Source organism: Schistocerca americana, chromosome 6, assembly GCF_021461395.2.
Source record: "Schistocerca americana isolate TAMUIC-IGC-003095 chromosome 6, iqSchAmer2.1, whole genome shotgun sequence".
In the NCBI taxonomy this organism is placed as follows: domain Eukaryota; kingdom Metazoa; phylum Arthropoda; class Insecta; order Orthoptera; family Acrididae; genus Schistocerca; species Schistocerca americana.
In genome coordinates this window covers 321,162,272-321,184,731 of record NC_060124.1, presented here as the reverse complement: position 1 = coordinate 321,184,731, position 22,460 = coordinate 321,162,272, and the positions used below count along the sequence as shown (strand labels likewise).

At 39.5% G+C, this 22,460-nt stretch overlaps 1 protein-coding gene across 4 annotated transcripts in view; it reads right to left on the bottom strand.

Annotated features, from left to right (window-relative positions):
* LOC124619395 overlaps window positions 1-22,460 on the bottom strand; it is a 199,687-nt gene that overhangs the window by 27,927 nt on the left and 149,300 nt on the right. For all 4 annotated transcript variants that reach the window (XM_047145747.1, XM_047145748.1, XM_047145750.1 and 1 more), the window contains 5 exons: window positions 20,278-20,396; window positions 19,923-20,118; window positions 19,620-19,840; window positions 14,240-14,356; window positions 7,063-7,208 (listed from right to left, as the gene is read on the bottom strand). In XM_047145747.1, the coding sequence (XP_047001703.1) occupies window positions 7,063-7,208; window positions 14,240-14,356; window positions 19,620-19,840; window positions 19,923-20,118; window positions 20,278-20,396 (799 nt within the window). The remainder of the gene's footprint in view (window positions 1-7,062; window positions 7,209-14,239; window positions 14,357-19,619; window positions 19,841-19,922; window positions 20,119-20,277; window positions 20,397-22,460) is intronic.

Sequence of the window (22,460 nt, the reverse complement as noted above, 5' to 3'; positions counted from 1 at the left end):
CCCAACACACAGTGGATTTAGCTTCTTATACTAACGTGAGGATGTTACAACGTTTTTTGCTACAAAAACACAAAAACGTACTGTCTACCTGCACTCTCCCATTGGCTCTGTAGAAACAGCAGCTGCCACCCCCTATCATGTCAGCCATACCTCATGGTGTGCCTGACAACATTGCTGCATGAAACATGGAAGTATCTCACCGACCCCAGTCTCAATTTTTAGCGTCTCCTGCAGAAATGCGTGTCGTTATTGAGTATCTGTTCAATTTTAAAGTCAATTCAATTTCAAGTAGAAATGGATTCAGGCAAACTGCAGTTCAAACATGATAGATGTTCATAAAAAGCTAAAGTATTCAGTGTAGATTCCCATGGTTGGCAGCACAACCAAATTTTCTACCAGTTCACCACTCTCCTCACTATAGTTCTTAGCTAAGCTCGTGTCACTGTTCCCCTCTAAGCCTTCCATAGTGCTGTGATCGAGCAACAGCGAAACATGGACAGCAATATCTTATATGGTGCAGGTCATACGTAACAACACCAACTAATACATAGATAAAAGACCGCAATCATGATTCAGTCTAATTCTTGAAATTTCACTCGTCCTGCGATCTAGTGTCATCTATTAGTACTATCTCCACAATGAGTTTTTCCCTACAAGCCATTCTCTTGATAACAACTGCAGTCAGTTTAATGTGATTTGTTTGCTTTGTTACACATTTAATTCTGGATTAATTTCCTTTCTTGTTTCACACGAATGTCACCATTGTACTGAATCTGATTAAAAGCTCATAATGTTTTCCTCCAGTGTTCTAATATGTGAACAGCTGCTGAATTTTTCATTTGCAGCGCACTTCTGAAAACATTAGTTCCTGATAACCAAATGAAATACTGACTTGGGTTCAGAATCATGAAACAGCTTTTGAACAAGATTTTCACCTTTGAATGTTCCTTTACTTAAGAAAGAGGATAAATGTAGGTATAAGGTATCCATACAAGCAAGAGAACTTCTATTGCAAACTTATTCCAATTCAAGAAAAGTTTGTGATTTGATAGAATTTAATCTTATTTCTTCCTGTGTGTCACAAAAATTATCGATTTTTTAAACAGAGCATTAGCTTGTAGTAGTGCCTAGTTCATAGTTTCTCACATATCCCTCCACTGCAATAGTGCTGTGAGTCAAATGTCATGCGATTGTTCGAGCAAGAGCGATATTGTATCGAGAGCTTCTATGTACCGAGAAATCTGGAGTGTATTTGAACGAAAGTATTGTTTGGTAAGCTCTACCATTCAGAACTCTTCAAAAAATTTGCACAAAACCTCAATACCGAAAGCAAATGTAAGATTACCCCTATATTAACCTATTAAACACTGTAAAAATGTTTACCTCAAGCAATAGTAGTTTAATTTGCGAATATAAGATGACCCAGTATTTTTCAAATGTGAATTTTGGAAAAAATCTTGTCTTAAAAGTGGGTAAATGCAGTATTATGGATCATCAGTATACATGTAACACAACATGCAACATTTACACCAAAACTGAATGTTTGATTACCTGAGGCAAACTATGTGACACAATGGTTCAATATATATAACTTTTAGGTTCTTTCTAATTGCTCACTTTGTTGATAATTACTCCTATCCCTGTTGACAAGGGATTGTTTCATTTTCAGATTTATTTACTGAATGGTAGGATGGATTTCATTAAGCACAGCAGATAAACATGCCTCTGTTAATTTATTATATCCCTTGTTGAAGGATATTACTGAATTATAGTGACAAAATCATGCCAAGGGATTCGAATGAAACTTCAACTCGTATGACTGCTTCAATCTTTGATGATATTTCCTATTTGTGAATTACTGATCAATTTTCTTCTCACATGCGACTGTAAAACTCAGAACACCTGAAGACTCCACATTAGCAACTGCTGCTGCACTGGCATGTACTCAAAAACAAGCAACCATAAAACCCTTTGTTGAATTCAGACTTGCTTAATTGTGTGTTGTCTCATCTCACAATAGGTTGTATTTGTTCTCTTATTAATTGTGATGCAGCAAGGTCACCTCACACGCACAAATGCTTACCGATACAGGGAATTTATAAGCTGCTGCAGCATATCACATTTAAAGGTAAAAAAAATGGGATATAATATGCAATGATTCTTGACCAACTGAATCAAAATATACATGAAAAGCAGCCTGGATTGCAAAATGCAATAAAACTATTATCAGGACAATACATCCGCCCATGAATATGCTTTTGCAGTGGCAAAATTGGTGGACTATACATCCTTCACAAGTGGACTATCCATCCCATTCATCAGATTTTGAATGACTTCCATCCACCTTTCACTCACCTAAAGACATTCAGAGTCCTACAAAGAGGTTAATGCAATCACAGATAGATATTTTGCAGTTCAGGACAGACACATACTCACTTTAAAAACTATGGATGAATATATTTTGGGTTTAGTAAACTGTCTTCCACTGCCAGACCAAGTACTTTTCGCTTTGCCAAAAAAAACGAACAATAGTGATGGCTTCTTCATCATTAAGTATAAGGCTGAATTTGTTGGGTAAATAGATAGATGTGAATTAGCAACAGTATTTCTTATACAGCCATATCAATCTAACATCAATAATATGATGATTCCTTTTTGCAATAATCTTCTGTTGCTATTTATCAAAATTGCATATGGAAAAATAATCGATAATGTGTGAAACCATATGAAGATACAGCAAGACCTGGGCATAAATTAGTAGCCAAAATTTACCAAAAGCCTTTAGCAGAACTGGGACTACGACAAAGATAAACCTAATGTGGCTATCAGTTTAAACAATGGGAACAATAAGAAAGGGTGAACGAAGATACCATCACAACTTCATGGTTTCTAAGAACAATAGTTACATCCTCCTCCCTTCACAAACAAATGCTGCATTAGAAAAAATGAGTGCTTCATACGTCTTTATGTGACCAAAGTGTTTTATTTTATCAATAAACTAACTATACGATAGTTACAATAAAATCTGAGAGTTTTGAATGAATGTGTTATGCTGTTGAACAAAAATTATCCTTCTTATAATAACATTTAAATGAAGATAATGGAAATTTACACTGAATCAATTCAATTAAGAGTGCAAGAGTATATCTGTGACTGCACCTCAAGATACTGGAATAGTTTTGTAATGAAGTACAGTATAATCCCGCTTTTAGGTTCCTGTAATTAACATTTTCCTGCGATTAACATTTTTTCATCACTCTCTTCAAATTTCCTATGTTCACAACATTAATTTGCACCTGTTTTTACGTTAACATATCAATAATTTTCCCCCGATTTATGTTTCATAAAACAATGTTTGTGGAGGGAAAAAACTGGTGAAATTGACACAAAATGATGCAGACACTGCGTTTGCCTTAAAGTAGTGTTTACATACGTTACATTGTTAACTTTCTTGGCACCAGATTCATATCCTGACGCTGCCAACCACAACTTGGTATGGTGGCTGATGGGAGTAACTGTTTCAATAGAAGCAACTTCTGAGGAACATTCATTTGTTTTGAGTTGATACCAACTTCATCTGTCAGTACTGTGTGCTATAATTAGTAGTACTCTTACTTTATTGTATCCACACTGTTTCGGCATTAATTTCATCCTGTGGTAATGATCACATACAGAGGATACCCATTTCCCAGTATTTGTAGCTTGCTAGTTTAATTTATGGTTCGTATATGCATTGTACAGTGTTGTTTCCTATCTAAGGTTGACAATGTTGGCATCACTGACAAGCCTGTTCCTATAACCGAAATGAGTCTATTTCAGTCGACACAGCTACTCTCAACAACTGCCATGCGAAGTGTTTGTGTGTATTTCATAGTGTGTTCGTAGCCTTGTGTGAAGTGACCGAAGTCTGTTGTTAGTTGTTTCTTTCACGTTGTTGTTTTCTGTCGCAGTTTGAGATGGGAAATGCCGGTACTGTCAAGAGAGACAGGAAAACCCTTTCTATGGAAGAAAGGTAAAAATTCTGGAAAGAGTTGAAGGTGACTGTGGGACACATGCTGCATTAGCACAGAGTTTAGGAATACAAGGACTCTATTTTGGAAAGTGTAAGCAACAGTGGGCCAAATTCCAAAAAAACATGAAGTATTCAAAATATACAGAACTGGAAGAAATTATGAAGAACTGGTTTCAGGCAGCACATGCATCGAATATTCCAATAAACGGTGTGATGTTACACGAAAAGGCACTGATAGTCGCCAATGTACTTGGGATTGAGGAGTTTGCAGCATCTAATGGGTGTATAGATATGATTCAAGAAGCGGTACAACATAGTGTATAAAGCTGTATGTGGAGAAGAAAGCAGTGTGGACATAAAATTTGTTACGGAATGGCAAAGTGGCAGGTTACAAGAACTTTTGAAACAACATAAACTGAAGGATATTTTCAATGTTGACAAAACATCTCTTTTTCAGCAGATTGCCAAATAAAACAGTTGCTTTTAAAGGCAAAAACTGCTATAGAGGTAAACACAGTAAAGTTCACGTGACAGTAACGTTAGGCACAAACGTGGATGGTTCCAAAAAAATTAAACATTTGTGATTGGCAATAAAAACCACGGTGTTTTAAAAACATAAAAACACTATCAACGAACTACAATGCCCTGTAACATGCAATTAGAGTTTCTGCCACCAAACTGCACAAGCAAATTACAGCCTTTGGATTTGGGCATAATCCACGCCTTCAAAACACACTATAGGAAGGCAATTGTGCAGAAGGCATTAACTTTGATGGAAGTTGGGGAAGACCCAGCCTCCCTTAAAGCACCAATTTTAGATGCTTTGCGTTATATTGCGAAGGCAGGGACAGAAGTTATGGCAGCCACCATCTCCAACTGCTTCCAAAAAGCGGGATTCATCGAAGCCGATGATAGAAACCGATCTGACCCACCAGACGTGAGTTTTAGTGACAACGGTGAGAAACTGCTTGCTTCATCATGGGAAAAGCTGCAGCTGCAGCATCCAGTTCATGATTTCTTACACATTGACAATGATGTTGTCACTGTGGAGAGTGTTTCTGTTGATGAGGTGATCGACTTTCACACACAAAAAAATGCAGGAAGTGAAAGAGACAGTGACAGTGATAGTGACGAGGACAATGAGGTTACCTCATTTGCAATTGTTAACGCAGCAGTGGAAACAATTAAAAAATATATTTCAGCTGCAGATGTTATGACAGAGTTTTCCATTGTGTTTATGAACTTGAAAACCACATTGAAAAAATTCATCAGACAAAATTAAAACAACCCACAATTTTGGATATTTATGCTAAAAAGTAGTAACTACTGTACCCATTTGTTCACATCGCATTTATAGACCAATCAAATTAAAGGTCAGTATAATAAATATAAATTGCATATTAATGTTTCTTAAATGTGTGCTTAAAATACTTAAGTGTAGTATGGTTTCCTCCCCTGTAATCTTGACTGTGGATACAGAACGATCTCTATGGTAACCATGATGTCTACATTGATCTGAAAGTGTCAGCTTGGCTGGGAGCTGACTAAACCAGTGAGTGCGAAACAAAGGCTTCAGTGACAGACTGATCTGTAGTGTAGTGCCATATTTAACACACTTTACAATATTTCATGCACCTATATATAAAAAAATCAAAAGCAGCAAGATAAGTAGCCGGTACTGTATACATCTGCTGACATCAGTTTCGCAGAAAAGTTACACTAAAAATGGTGCAGTTTAGAGATCTTTAACGCAGTATACACTGCATCACTTTAGCTTTGCAATAGATCAACATGGCGGCCGCATAGTTTGCGTTACTTTTAATGCACTTTGTTGTGCTAATGTGTTGGTGAATTTCATGTCACCTGCTAAACATAGCACTAAAATCAGATAACCTTTATTAAATAATAATCATTCCCTGATGAGTATTTTGTTGCCTATTATCTACACATATGATAAAAAAAAACTACAATATGGAAAGGGGGCTCCATACATAAGCAGGAAAACTTAAAAAAAAGTCATTTCCCACATTTTACATTTTCCCGCAGTTTATGCCACTTTCTCAAGTCTCTTGAAAAGTGTAAAAGGGAGTTTTTAATGTACAGTTCTTTTTAAAATAAGAGTAATAGATCAAACAGTCTATCTTGATACCACAAATATGATTCTTGCTTTGTGTTTATAAAGAGTATTTTCCACAACACACATTTTATATTTGTTGTCCATTTCCCCTTCCTCATTTTCTTTTAATATTCAGAGGAGTAGGCTGGTCATATATCATAAACACTTCATTAGTTTTTCTTGTCGCCATGGGAAAAAAAGTTAATGCTATGTAATGGTGAGACATCAATTTGTTCCACACACTCTAATGTTAAATAAAGACATGCAAAGACTTACTTAGAAAGCAATGAATAACTAGAAAGGAAGATTAGGACTGATGATGTCTCCTGGGTGATAAGTCATTAGAGATGTAATAAAAGCTGGAAAAGTACAAGATATATGACAGAAAAAGTGGACACATTATGTTCAAATAAATCATTCTGCTGACATTTGCAACAGGCATTACATTTAAGAAAAACAAAAAACCTGAACCTGGTTGGCCGGATAGGCTTGGAAAGGGAGGATAAATTGTGATCACTTACGTGGAGTCATAGTAAATTAGAAAATTGTTCTGAATCTGCTGAAACAATGTCATGTGTTACACATTTTGTTGTTATTTATGACAAATATGATGGACAGCTTTGCAGATAAGTCTTTTACTATGCAAAAGACTGCTTTATATGTACATTATATTTTATCAGATTTTTTTCTTTCGCTGAAATGAAGTTTCCACTCTTTGAATTATCTTAACAGTATTTAATTAACATAGTTTTCCTACATTATTTTGCTCTTGGATAATGCTTACAGCTATCACAATATGCAACAGCATTACAGAAAAAAAAAAATTAGAATTTACTGAGGCACTGTTTCCAGACCATACTGCTAAAACTTTCTTGTTCAAATAATTGAAGTACACTTATATGAAAGTGATACTGTTCTAAAAGTCTTTACTTACCTCCAAAGTGACAGACACAGGCATAGAGATTGTATGGAAGCGTCACACCATGGTGTAGCACATATGGTGATGTCACTGTGAGGCCAGACAGTGGAAATGTTACTTTGTTTTCAAGCTTCATGCTCATGCTCTCATGAAAGATGAATCTGCAACGAAATGAGAAAATAAAGAAAATCAAAATACTTGCAAGACATAAACGTAGACACTAACACTGTTACTAGCTTATGATTCTCGTGATTCCCATTATCTTAAATTTCTCAGTAAGAAATTTAGTAAGATTGATTAGTTATATATTTAACAAACAATGAAATTGCCACCATGAGACTTCAAAATGATCATGTGTCCAAAGTGAAGATTATTTTACAATGAGGCAGAACACATATCTAGATCAAGAAAAATCCCCCCCCCCCCCCCTCTCTCTCTCTCTCTCTCTCTCTCTCTCTCTATCTATCTAATGGAGGAGGAGATGGATAAAGATTTGGAGTGTTTAGGAAAGGGACATGTATTTAATATGTTATGAGAGTCAGTGACGACCCCACAATTTAAGAAACTGACGAAGAAAACAGAATGTGTGAAAATTATGTCACAGTGTTAAAATGATCACCGCGAGCCTCTCCATGGCATGTCTGATGTCATCAGTCACTTTGATTAATGAAATTGCTGAGCTATGGTGTTTTCAGAAGCTTGATTTATGTTAATAACAAATGATATAACTTCCAAGGAAACTGTCAACTGTTCACAAACAATGTATTTCAAGGCTTTGAAACTGTCGGTAATATGCTGACCAACATATGATCACACAGCTTTGTTTCTATTTACATGCTAAAATGATGTCTGTAGTTAAGGTGTTGCCTTAAGGCTGATAATTTATTGCAACTTGAGAGATTAGTGCAGTTGAGAAAAAGTTGTCAGGTCCATCTGTAGAGGCTCAAATAACATCAGAATTTGCCTTTCCTATGCTAAAGCTGCCTAGTTTTTAAATGCTTCAGGCCTGGGCTCACTATCTACAACAGACCACTCATTTGTGGTTTACATGTTGCACACCTCCGCTTCACTTTCACAGTTTAGTGCATACTTTATAAAGTTCGTACGTTGGATTTTTCTTGATTCTTCTATGTGCAGAGTCTCGTTTCCTACCTGACACAGCTCCATAGTTATTCACCGAGAAGAAGCTCCCTAAGCATCTAATGTCAGCCCATAGCTTATATCTTGCCATGGGATATCAAACAGTCCTTTTGTAGGGCATCATGGTTGATCTGTTTTAAGTTTTTGTGGTAAGGTGAGATTTTTCTTTGGCATCTGCATGGAGCACATTAAGAATTTCACATCATGAGCAGAAAGAACCAGAGGAGAATTACTTTAACTCTCTTCTTTATTTCTTTTATGTCTACTAGGGTGTTTTTGTGTGGCATGTGATGGCTTGGATCCAGAAATATATGGTGTGATCAAAAAGTTTCCATTTGAGGGCACTGTTGCTCTATAAATGCACTATAGTGCGACTTTGGCGCTGGTATACATACCCTGACACATAGGCAAGGGATTAGTGTGGCATTCATGTCTTTGTGACGTGTGCGCACTGAATTTATAAACTTGCAACTTACATACACATGATTGCAGTCTCAGGCAACTGAGGCCACACTCCCAGCTGCAGCACAAGTTGCTTGATGGAAGTGGGGACTGGGTGGGGTAAGGATGGGGAGGGATAGTAGGGTATGGGTGGTGGTCAGTGAAGTGCTGCAGGTTAGATGGAGGGCAGTCGAGAGGTGAGGAGGGGGTGTTGGAATGGGAAAGGAAGGGGCCAGGATGGGTGAGGTCAATGACTAACGAAGGTTGAGGCCTGGAGGGTTACGGGAAAGTAGGATCTATTCCAGGGAAAGTTTATATTGCAGAGAAAGTTTCCCTGCAATATATCCTACGTTCCCATAACCAACCTTCTTTAGTCATTGTCCTCACTCATCCAGCCCCTTCCCTTTTCTTATTCCAGCAATACAAAGCCCTCATTCCACCATCACACCCAGTCTTTTTAGTTCTCTCCTTTTCCGATACCCACCTCCCTCCCCTGCCCTCCGTCTAAGGCCGGTATTACACTATCAAATTTCTTTGTCAAAGATATTTGTTGGTGTAATAGGGAACTTCGTTAAATGTCATCCAATATTTGATCAAATCTAGGGCCTTGCTGTAGATTTGATCAAAGAAGTCACTTGTCTTCTGTTCACTGCAATGTGATATGTTACCACATGGAGCACTAGCATTGCTGCAGCATTCTGTCGTCTGTAGTGTTTTTATAAACATTGCCGGTAAATACAATTGGTGAGTGCCGACAACTACAAAATTAATAGAGATGTATGAAGCTGATGAGGCGCTTTACAACGTGAGGCACCCTGAATACAAAAATAGATTAAGAAGATTGGAGACCTAACCTAACCTAACCTATCTTAACCCAACCCTCTCCTGTAGCAAGTAATCTGAGTGTTGCAGTGAGACTGTCTTCTCCAGATGTAGCAGTTCTTAAGTGAATATTGTACTTTGTGATATCAGGATACACTTCACTGAGCACATACAGAAATTTATGCTGATCCATTATTCTTAAGTAATTGATGTATGACTTGATGTCCTCCACTATAAGCCCACGTAACAAGTTTTGTTGAATGCTTTTATCGTGTCATCGTGAAACCCACGGTTTCACCCAGACATGTTTCCTTGTGAGCACAAAGACTGGTTCGTACAGACTGGGGTCGCTTCAGCTTGCTTCACAGGATAGATGGCTGACTTAAGCCCGTCAAGCATTCTCATATTTCAGGTAATGCTATGATTTCATAAGTGCATCAACTATGTCCAAAGGGATTAACCCGTCTCCAGCAGAATCAATGTTGAACACAAGTCAGCTATGATGCCTAACCAGTTTGAAGAAGAGAATTAGATATTTCTTTTTGACTGGTCACCTTTGGTCCAGACCTCAGTCCCATTGAAAATAAGTATGTGGAGATAAACACACTGTGTGAAAAAACTGGCCTGATCCTGGTTTAAGAACCTATGATAACCTCCATAATGTCACGGTAAGTGGTCACTGAATTGAAGGAGTTTGGATGGCATATTAAGTGGTAAAGAAAACACATGCTTTTCCCATTTGAGAGTTCAAAAAATCTTATTTAGAACTGTAGACTGTTTGTTTTGTTAATTTCATGTCTCTCATAGTTTAAAATACTGCAGCAAAGTAGAAAATAATAATCAAGCCAAATAAAACTGCCATTTTGAAAGTGCTTATTATCAGTCAACATGCTAATGAAATATGAATTCACTATATTAAGTGTTACGATATTTAGGTGTTTCTTACTGTTGCTCCAACTTTGACTCCGTATCATGACTTTAAGTGCCTAAAATTGTAAGGATGGCATGGAGCAGATTTCCTTGTGTGTTTTTACAAGGTGCATGCTTTGTGCTGAGTGTCAATAAGGCGTAACACCCTCAATAACACACTCAATCACAGATGCCTTACACTTTTATGAGCAACTGCTCTTTCCCAATTCCAAAGATAACTACGGGTTGCGCTTTAGGAGGCACATTGGCAAATGAGCAGTACAGTGATGGGGCGAAACAGTGGTACACAAGATTGAAATTTTACAGAAAGATGACGACTTCGGTAAATTTACACTTACAGTCTTCAGAGTTTCCATTGCATTTTGCTGTTTGTGATGGTTTGTGTGATGAATGATGGAAAGTGGACTCTATGAATTGTGAGTAAGATGTGATTAACTAATTTCCTTACTTGTTCGAAATTTCCTATGCTTCATAAATGAAGTTATCAGGTATTTTGTTTCGAATCGCAACAACTTCTGTTATTAGGTCCCATCATAATCACAACCTCAGAACGCATGATATGTTACAAAATACAGAAAATCTAACAATAAAAGTGACTGTAAACGTACATGTTACTTTTGTTGTTCTTTGAGGTCCAATCTCAACCATCAGCTTGTAAACTATCACATATGTGGTAAAACAGCCAAATATTTGTGTCGACCAAAGATTATAAGATTGAGTGATTTTCATTGGCTGCAGTATACTATCACACAATTGGCCACAACTAATGACAACAAATTGCAAACTGCAGCACACAATGGAAAGCTGCAAACACTGTAAGTGCACTTCAACCAGGACTTTTTGATAAAGATCACTTTCTTTTATGTTTGCTACTTTGAGAAAAAGCCATACATCTGATTGATGATTTAAATATGGAGGGCCAAATGATGATGAGAATCTGAGACTTGTAATGCGTAGCTATGAGTTAACATTGTTTTAATAACTCCCATCTCAGTGAATTCCATAAAATGAATTATATTAAGATCATTGTTTGTATTTACCTGTAGAGAACCTAGTGACTATTCAGCTGACTTCTGCATAATGGCTACATCAATGGAAGAAATGACTACTTGTTTACATTCATCCCTGAAACGCTAAGTGTATGTGAAAAATAGGAAGGCATGCAGAAAAGTAATGCACCCGATTTTTTTTTTTTTTTGTGCACACTCTTACAGCATTTTAAATGAAAGAAACATTTCTAATATTCTATGTCTTTTCTTCATACCTACATATTTACTTCTTGACATAGCTTCCCTGGTAATGAACACATTTCTCCCAGCGAGAGACTAGTTTTTTGCCTCTGTCACTGTAGAATGTTTGACTTTGTTGACGGAGCCACGAACTCACATTTTCCTGCACTGCTTCATCACTATTAAAGTTATATCCACAAAGGTGTTCTTTAAGTTTTGGAAATGGATGAAAATGGAATGGCTCCAAGTCTGGACTGTAACACGGTGGTCAATGACAGGGAACCCAAGATGTCTGTTGTTAGATGTCACAGCACTTGTGTGTGGTCTGGCACTGTCACGCGCAAGAAAAAGTTGCCCTATGTGAATACTAACCCATTGAGTTCGAAACTCTATTACAGCATGCTATTTCTCACACACTGCCAGAGTTACACTACACACCACCACATTACATGCTACAATTCTGAGCCCTCTAGTGGCACATAGCTGCAAATATGTAGACGTGAAGTATAAGGATGCAGACTGTTAATAATGTTTGTTTTATTTAAAAAGCTTTAGGAGTTTTCACCTAAATAATTCAGAGGCATTACTTTTCAGCAAACCCTTGTATATCTGCGTTAGTTAGTTCTCAGGGATACTGTCAGGGCATACTGCTTCCAACAGATCAAACCTAATAATTAGGGACCTGAAAAATTCGCATTTTGTGCTAATTGTGAAATAGAAGTGAATTCTGCCTTAAAATGCAAAGAGACTTAATAGATGCTATTTCATAGCAATTTGTATCCTGATGAACTATTTTATCAGAGATTGTGTTAAAAAGTTTTATTTTCTACTTACAAATATTGAAAATGTAACCAATTTTCAGTTCCTCATATTGTACACCATCTGGCAAAGCCGAATAATGTGTGTAAGAACCTGTTTGCAAAATAAAAAGTGTATGAACAAAAAATGTATCAATACGCTCAATGATTGGGGACCATGTTTATTGTGGACAGTTGAAAGGTCTATTTAAGACACATGCAACATAGTAGTGCTCAGCCATGGGACCTAGCATTTTACTACTAAGAAACATGTATGTTTGTTAGCCATAGCTCAAAAAATGGTATAATGCTTACACTTTTAACATAGCAAATTAGGTGAGGGATGTTGTAAACTTTAGTCGCATCAAATACCGCTTTAGATCGGGCCTGAACTACATCGTTAACAATACTGGCTAACCTCAACAAACAATTGCGTAGTAGCTGTCCCCAAATGAATTGTTTACTTTTCTTATTTTCAAGTAAGTGAAGCAACTAATCCTAGTCCATCACTGATTTCGATTACCACCCTTACAACACCAGAAGAGAACCGATTGGTGATCCTTGTAACAATGTGTCAGTTCTGCTGTAGGCCGCTGCTCTGTTAAAGAGATGTGAGGCTTATTTCCCTGCACTGCTCCTCTCCTGTCTGGTGGTTAAAATTCTGGTTTGTTTACACTTGCAGCTGGCTGCCAATATAGCCTATAGTGCCTGCACTCTGTGCTACAATGACTGGAAAATGAAATCCTCAGTTCTTTTTTCGATTGCACCAAAATTATGCCCTTAATGTAAAAATAATGTTACCATATTTTCAATTCTACTTCTATGCTAAGTACCTTGTCAGTTCAATCAACAATGTTGTCAAACATGGGTTGCATGGGTATGAATGCCCACGAAACATTGAATTGAGCGGGAGGAGGAGGAGCTTAGTGTTTAATGTCCCGTCGACAACGAGGTCATGAGAGACAGAGCGCAAGCTCGGGTGAGGGAAGGATGGGGAAGGAAATCGGCCGTGCCCTTTCAAAGGAACCATCCCGGCATTTGCCTGAAGCGATTTAAGGAAATCACGGAAAACCTAAATCAGGATGGCCGGAGACGGGATTGAACCGTCGTCCTCCTGAATGCGAGTCCAGTGTGCTAACCACTGCGCCACCACGCTCGGTGAATTGAGCGGGAAAAGACAAGTAATGTTTGAAACATCTTAATTCAGCGACACATTCAGTTCACTGGCAGGAAAATACCACTGCTTTTCAATAGTGCAAATCATTCTTGGAAGCTTAAATATTGCCAAACGAAGAAAACAAAGGCAGTTTCGGAACAAAGAGGTGTTGAGGTTTTTGCAAAAGCAAACAATCAAATCAAGACGTTCCCAATTAGCAGTTTTTTAAATAGTCAGTTTCAAATAACTAAGGCTTTGTTCGTCTTCACTCATGTAGCAGACAACCTTTTATGTTAGTGCATTAAAAAAAGTAACAAGAAATTTTTTTAAAAAAATCACCATACACAATGGTTACACTGAGCATTAGGGGCAGCCAGTGCAGACAGTTCTAGGGAGAAAGAAAAAGAATGTGACAACTGAGAGGGGAGGAATATTTATGGCAAGCAGAGGGTAAGTAAGTATCAAGTAGCACGAGGAAGATTAATTATGCTAACAATCACAAAATGGAGGGGGGGGGGGGGCGGGTCAGGATATGATGCGGGACAAGGGCAGGAGAGAGAGAGAGAGAGAGAGAGAGAGAGAGAGAGAGAGAGAGAGAGAGAGAGAGAGAGAGAGTGAGTGAGTGTTTATTCAGAAAGTTATTTATCAGCTTCAACTAAATGAAGATAATTACTCACCTCTTCAGGTAAACTATTAGGTAATCTGGGTATCTCCACACAGACAATGTCTTTGTTGCACACTGGTTTTTCTGGCAAACAGGGCAGTACCAAGGATTATGCTCATCTAACTGCTCACTGAAAATTAATTCTTTCATTTTAGTATCCATTTGACTCAAGTATATACGTTATACAAATTTATAATGTCATATGACAATTCCTAAAAATTCCTTCTGGTATTTAGTGAAAACTGTCAAATTACTTACTTCTGTCTATTAGGCTCACTTGGGCCCTCTAAATAGGCCTTTACTTATATTAATTGATTGAAGTGAAGTTAAGTTTGGAATGTAACCACCCTCAAGTGTGAATTGAAAATATATTTACTGACTTTGCCCGGTGAGCTTATGGTCATAAGAATATTATATCCAACCACACCGTCATCAAAAACCTTCTATATGTGAAACGTCATCTGAACATACTCATGAACAAAACTTATAAAAATTACAGTTAAACTTTATACAGACACAGGAGTAATAGTTATAAAAAACACAAACTATAATAGGGATAAGGACAATATGAAGAGGTGCAAATATAACCCTCTGGCCACATCAGTTGGGCTTGTTACATACTGAGCTGAGCACTGAGTCTTTACCAACTAATGCATCTACCTGACTAAGTATCCTGTGTTTGGGTTTCTACCTCGGCCAGGACCACCCAAATGGCCTGCTTGCCCCTGTGCTGAATATTTCTGGAGTACTTTCTGTGATGTCTCCTTTTGTTACATCTCCAAGGTCTCTGTTCATTTTCTACCGATTAGTGGTAGTCTCCCGTACAAAGTGATTACTGAAGATATGGACTACTAGAAATTTGATGTCAGATTGATCCAGATTGCAGAATTCTATGATCGTGGTACTTCAAACATGACAACAATGTGTAAAAACAAATCAGACTGTGTACTTTCACAGGCACTGTGAAACAATTTCTGTAGCATCATTCAAATTTTTTTTTAAATAAATAAACTGAAGATACTTTATGAACATACTTCATATATTTTTGATTTTAACAACAGCTAACCAATGAAAATTGTTCGTAAGAGTGTGCTGATGCTTTAAATGTTTGGGTGTTTAACTATTAACTTTGCTATAATATGTAATATTACTTGCATAATTGAAAAACATTTTAGGAACAGTGTTGTGTCAGCTTCATTAATGTTTTTGCTGCATTTTCTGTAAGTAGCTTAGCCCTTATAGTTGTGTGGCCACAGAAATTAAATTTGCATATTTCATTGGACTTCTGATGAAATTAAAGAAATAAAATCCTTGGGAAACCAATAATTTCACAATTTTAACAATACAAGGACCAACATTAATGAAGGATCTTGACAAAAACCAAGTGAATAATTTGTTCTTGGTATATATCTGTGCAAAATAGTGAAATACAAATGAGCTTCAGCCAGAAGGGAAAAAAGCAACAATCACATATAAAATTTTGAACCATGAAATGCAAGAAAAACACTGCAAGGGGGGATAGGAAGAGATTTCTTCTCTCCATTATTATTATTATTATTATATTCTAGCTTGATGACAGAAGTTAATCCAGTCTGTAGAACTTGTAAGAAAATCATGGTGCTTGAGATAGGTCAAATAAGGTATAGGGCTCACAACACTTAATGTATAATGAAGTTTTTCCCTTGTGTGGATAGTAATGCACAGAGATGAAAATGTTGCTGTACAAAAATATTGGAGGGAACATGAAAAATATTCATTCATTCTTGTTCCTTACATCCCATCAAGGAGGACCTTCAAAGGCAGAAAACCAGTAAGAAACATTCCACATGGGAAAAATATATATAAAAAACAAAGATTCTGTAACTTACCAAACGAGAAAGCGCTGGTATGTTGATAGACACAATAAAAAACACACAAACAAATTTCAAGCTTTCGCAACCCAAGGTTGCTTCATCAGGAAAGAGGGAAGGAGAGGGAAAGACTAAAGGATGTGGGTTTTAAGGGAGAGGGTAAGGAGTCATTCCAATCCCGGGAGTGGAAAGACTTACCTTAGGGGGAAAAAAAGGACAGGTATGCGCGCGCGCGTGCCCACACACACACACACACACACACACACACAGATATATCCATCCGCACATATACAGACATATGTAAATACAAAGAGGTTGGGCAGAGATGTCAGTCGAGGCAGAAGTACAGAGGAAAGATGTTGTTGAATGACAGGTGAGATACGAGGGGGCGGCAACTTGAAATTAGCAGAGGCTGAGGCCTGGTGGGTAATGGGAAGAGAGAATATATTGAAGGGCAAGTTCCCATCTCCGGAGTTCTGATAGGTTGGTGTCAGTGGGAAGTATCCAAATAACCCGGACGGTGTAACACTGTGCCAAGATGTGCTGGCCGTGCACCAAGGCATGTTTAGCCACAGGGTGATCCTCGTTACCAACAAACACGGTCTGCCTGCGTCCGTTCATACGAATGGACAGTTTGTTGCTGGTCATTCCCACATGGATGGCTTCACAGTGTAGGCATGTCAGTTGGTAAATCACGTGGGTGCTTTCACACGTGGCTCTGCCTTTGATCATGTACACCTTCCATGTTACAGGACTGGAGTAGGTGGTGGTGGGAGGGTGCATGGGACAGGTTTTACACTGGGGGTGGTTACAAGGGTAGGAGCCAGAGGGTAGGGTAGGTGGTTTGGGGATTTCATGGGGATGAACCAAGAAGTAACGAAGGTTAGGTGGACGGTGGAAAGACACTCTTGGTGGAGGGGGAAGGATTTCATGAAGGATGGATCTCATTTCAGGGCAGGATTTGAGGAAGTCGTATCCCTGCTGGAGAGCCACATTCAGAGTCTGATCCAGTCCCAGAAAGTATCCTGTCACAAGTGGGACACTTTTGGGATGGTTCTGCGGGAGGTTGTGGGTTTGGGGGGATGAGGAAGTGGCTCTAGCTATTTGCTTCTGTACCAGGTCGGGAGGGTAGTTGCGGTATGCGAAAGCTGTTTTCAGGTTATTGGTGTAATGGTTCAGGGATTCAGGACTGGAGCTGATTCGTTTGCCATGAAGACCTAAGCTGTAGGGAAGGGACCATTTGATATGGAATGGGTGGCAGCTGTCATAATGGAGGTACTGTTGCTTGTTAGTGGGTTTGATGTGGACGGATGTGTGAAGCTGGCCATTGGACAGATGGAGGTCAACGTCCAGGAAAGTGGCATGTGATTTGGAGTAGGACCAGGTGAATCTGATGGAACTAAAGGAGTTGAGGTTGGAGAGGAAATTCTGGAGTTCTTCTTCACTGTGAGTCCAGATCATGAAGATGTCATCAATAAATCTGTACCAAACTTTGGGTTGGCAGGCTTGGGTAGCCAAGAAGGCTTCCTCTAAGCGACCCATAAATAGGTTGGCGTACGAGGGGGAGATCCTGGTACCCATGGCGGTTCCCTTTAATTGTTGGTATGTCTGGCCCTCAAAAGAGAAGAAGTTGTGGGTTAGGATGAGGAAAGAGGTTTTAGGTAGGGTAGCAGGTGAAAAGAAGTGCTCCATCGCAGCGAGGCCCTGGACGTGCAGGATATTTGTGTATAAGGAAGTGGCATCAATGGTTACAAGGATGCTTCCCGGGGGGGTAACAGGTTTGGTAAGGATTCAGGCATTCGAGAAAGTGGTTGGTGTCTTTGATGAAGGATGGGAGACTGCATGTAATGGGTTGAAGGTGTTGATCTACATAGGCAGAGATACGTTCTGTGGGGGCTTGGTAACCAGCTACAATGGGGCGGCCGGGATGTTTGGGTTTGTGAATTTTAGGAAGTAGGTAGAAGGCAGGGGTGCGGGGTGTCGGTGGGGTCAGGAGGTTGATGGAGTCATGTGAAAGGTTTTGTAGGGGGCCTAAGGTTCTGAGGATTCCTTGAAGCTCTGCCTGGACATCAGGAATGGGATTACTTTGGCAAACTTTGTATGTAGTGTTGTCTGAAAGCTGATGCAGTCCCTCAGCCACATACTCCCGATGATCAAGTACCACAGTCGTGGAACCCTTGTCAGCCGGAAGAATGACGATGGATTGGTCAGCCTTCAGATCACAGATAGCCTGGGCTTCAGCTGTGGTGATGTTCGGAGTAGGATTAAGGTTTTTCAAGAAAGATTGAGAGGTAAGACTGGAAGTGAGAAATTCCTAGAAGGTTTGGAGAGGGAGATTTTGAGGAAGAGGAGGTGGGTCCCACTGTGATGGAGGACGGAACTGCTCCAGGCAGGGTTCAATTTGGATAGTGTCTTGGGGAGTTGGATCATTAGGAGTAGGATTAGGATTATTTTTCTTCATGGCAAAGTGATATTTCCAGCAGAGACTACGAGTGTAGGACAGTAAATCTTTGACGAGTGCTGTTTGGTTGAATCTGGGAGTAGGGCTGAAGGTGAGGCCTTTGGATAGGATGGAGGTTTTGGATTGGGAGAGAGGTTTGGAGGAAAGGTTAACTACTGAATTGGGGTGTTGTGGTTCCTGAGGTTTTGGGGGGAGTGGAGCTGGAAGTGGGAGATTGAGGTTTGTTGGAAAGGTTGTGGAGGGTGTGTGATTGCCTCTCCAGAGGTGGGAAACCAGGAGATTGGATAGTTTTTTGAGGTGGAGGGTGGCATGCTGTTCTAATTTGCGGTTGGCCTGTAGGAGGATGCTCTGAATAGCCGGTGTGGATGTGGGAGAGGAAAGATTGAGGACTTTGATTAGGGATAGGAGTTGACTGGTGTGTTCATTGGCTGAGTTGATGTGTAGGTGAAGGATTAGGCGGGTGAGGGCTATGGATTGTTTGGTTTGGAACTGGTTCAGGGACTGATGGAAAGAAGGGTTACTGCCAGATATGGGAACTTTAAGTGTGAGGCCTTTGGGGGTAATGCCAAATGTCAGACAAGCCTGAGTAAATAAAATATGGGAGCGTAATCTGGCTAGGGCGAAGGCATGTTTGCGGAGTGAATGTAAATAAAACTTAATGGGGTCGTTGTGGGAATGTTGTGAGGGTAACACGGTATTTAGAAGGGCTAAAATGAAAATAAAAATATATGGGGAGATAAAGGTGAACTAGAAAGCAACTGGAGTTCTGGTGTGTGTGTGTGTGTGTGTGTGTGTGTGTGTATTGGGGGGGGGGGGGGGGTCTTGTCAAATCACTTTAGAAAATTGTCTGCAACCTGCATTTGATAACAGTTACGTTGACCTCAAATATTTCTTGAGATGTTAATATCAAAGAAACAAATAAAATGAGTATTAAAAATATGGAGTAAATTAACAAATTGGAATAGTCTATGGCTTAAGGCCAATTACGGTGTGAATGTAACAAGTAAAGTATAATATGGACTGTCAAACACAGTGCACTGAGAACACATTTGTATTTTATAGAGAAATTGACTGCTAGTTACCTCTCACTAAATGCATGCAAACAGTCATACAGCGACAGCGGGTCCTGGCAACGCAAAGTGGCCATACTGGGATGCTCAACTGTTGGAGCTTCGGGTTCTGGTGCAGAGTCTGTAAACCGTACAGCCAAAGTGTCACCGGTTTGCAGCTGCACCTCTCCCTCAGACTCTATTCTGCATCCACGACAATGGACTGTGTATATACATCGTGAGCAATGGTAACCCTATAAAAGAGAAAAAAGTTTCAATACAACCAAAAATGTATGTGTTATGTACATAGGAAAATAGTTTCAAATTACTGCCTACCTGTCCATCAACAAGCAGAACAGAGTACGGCTGCTTATACGGAACAAGGCGATCTAGTGCATCATGCAGTTCCTTTCCTGAGAGGCGATTGGGAAGACGAATGAGATTTGGATGGCCAAATAGCCTCATTTTCTTTTTATTGTTATTCCCATCTCCGTCAGTGTCCAATCGGAAAACAACCGGAACATTTAACAGTCTACAGGAAACAAATGTTTTAATAAGTACGGAGAGATCTTCCAAACATTTTACATACAAAATTCAGAAGACTGTTTCACTTTTATACACTATTTATAATAGTTGTAACAATAACAAAATAAAAGTTAAACATTAGATTAGAAAATATTATCTATACCACCTTATTGTGGGTTTGAAGTCTCCAAGCTTGTCCAGTTCAATAAATTCTGTCTCTGGTTTCACAGTTACACCACACACAGGACAGTTCAGTGTATCACCTCCATAATGTTTGCACGATGCCTAGATAAATACCGCAATATTTCAGTCTTTCTATTTGAAAACATTTCCATTAGCTATATTTCAATACAGCATGTGCCATGCAACTGTTACTGAATTATATTTAACAACAAAATAAAAACCAGAACACTAATGAACCAAAAATTACAGCATTCAGAATGATGATTACAGGTCTCTGTTGTTGTAGAAACCTTTTATGAATTGCACCACCTTACTTGTCAAGTTGTCATGCACAGTTTGCTTCAACCATATTGCCTAACGCTACATCCCAGTATGATGAATTATTTATTTTCTACCATGTTCTCCACAAATTTGATGTTTAGCGGGTTATTATTGTCATTCTTGCAAACTTTCATGACATTTTTTCCTCTTATTCCATTTGGATTTAATGGAGGCGCTGTACGTACAATGTTTTGAAGTTAATTTAAAAATTGCAAATCCATTTCACACATTCAGTTAGATGAATATGCCATATGTGAACCTCAGCTTGGCTCTGTTCAACTAACAGTGTTGCACTTCTTTTGTAAGTAGCCTCTCTTCTCTGCCCCCCCCCCCCTTCCCAAGCTTCCCTCCTCCACTGCTTTTTTTGATACACATTAAACAAATGATGACCTACAGTATCACTTTTTACATTTGATTTTTTTTTAATTTCATAAATCACTCTTAAGCTTCTGTGTGTACATCTATTTTTACCCAGTATTGCTTTACAACTTACACAACTGTGTTAGAATATTTATTATTGCGTAGTACAGTTACAAAATAGTCACAAAAGGTGACAGATTTCAGCGACTCACAGCAATGACTAAAAATTGGAAAAACAATGTTAAAAGTTAATAGAGCTTCGACAAAAATATATAAAAAAGAAATCTCGGCAGGGCATAAGCATCATGTATGGGAAACAGTGTATGTTTTGCCAGCCAATGACTAAAATAGCAGGGTTCATAACATTTTAATACAATTCAGGAATAGGCCAATATGTATTGTGGACATGACATTGCGTTGCTAATCTATTCTGTGCAACTCTTCACAGCTATGCATAACTCCTTCACCATCATTCATCTGATCCTGCTTTGCTTACAGTACCCAAGCCTGGCTCTCCCTCTACAATTTTCATTGCCCCCCCCCCCTCCCTAAATAACTGATTTAATGAAGTTTTTGTTGAAAGATATAGTTCCAGCTTTACTATTCTAAATTTGAAAGTAAAGTGAATTTAGTAAAGGTTGATTGGAGCAGGAGGGAGGGAGGGAGGGAGAGGGAGGGAGGGAGAGGGAGAGAGAGGGAGAGAGGGAGAGAGAGGGAAGGAGGGAGAGAGAGGGAAGGAGGGAGAGAGGGAAGGAGGGAGGGAGAGAGGGAAGGAGGGAGGGAGGGAGAGAGAGGGAAGGAGGGAGGGAGAGAGAGGGAAGGAGGGAGGGAGAGAGAGGGAGAGAGAGGGAAGGAGGGAGGGAGAGAGAGGGAAGGAGGGAGGGAGAGAGAGGGAAGGAGGGAGGGAGAGAGAGGGAAGGAGGGAGGGAGAGAGAGGGAAGGAGGGAGGGAGAGAGAGGGAAGGAGGGAGAGAGAGAGAGGGAAGGAGAGAGAGAGAGGGAAGGAGGGAGAGAGAGAGAGGGAAGGAGAGAGAGAGAGAGGGAAGGAGAGAGAGAGAGGGAAGGAGAGAGAGAGAGAGGGAAGGAGAGAGAGAGAGAGGGAAGGAGAGAGAGAGAGAGGGAAGGAGAGAGAGAGAGAGGGAAGGAGAGAGAGAGAGAGGGAAGGAGAGAGAGAGAGAGGGAAGGAGAGAGAGAGAGGGAAGGAGGGAGAGAGAGGGAAGGAGGGAGAGAGAGGGAAGGAGGGAGAGAGAGGGAAGGAGGGAGAGAGAGGGAAGGAGGGAGAGAGAGGGAAGGAGGGAGAGAGGGAAGGAGGGAGAGAGGGAGGGAGGGAGAGAGGGAGAGAGGGAGGGAGGGAGGGGGAGAGGGAGGGAGGGAAATTCAATTTATCTTGTCACATTGCAGTGTACAGACAAGAAAAAGCGCATTAAAAACTCTGAATATGACAATTCCTTTGAATTAAAATTTCAGTAAAGTTGAGAAACAACAA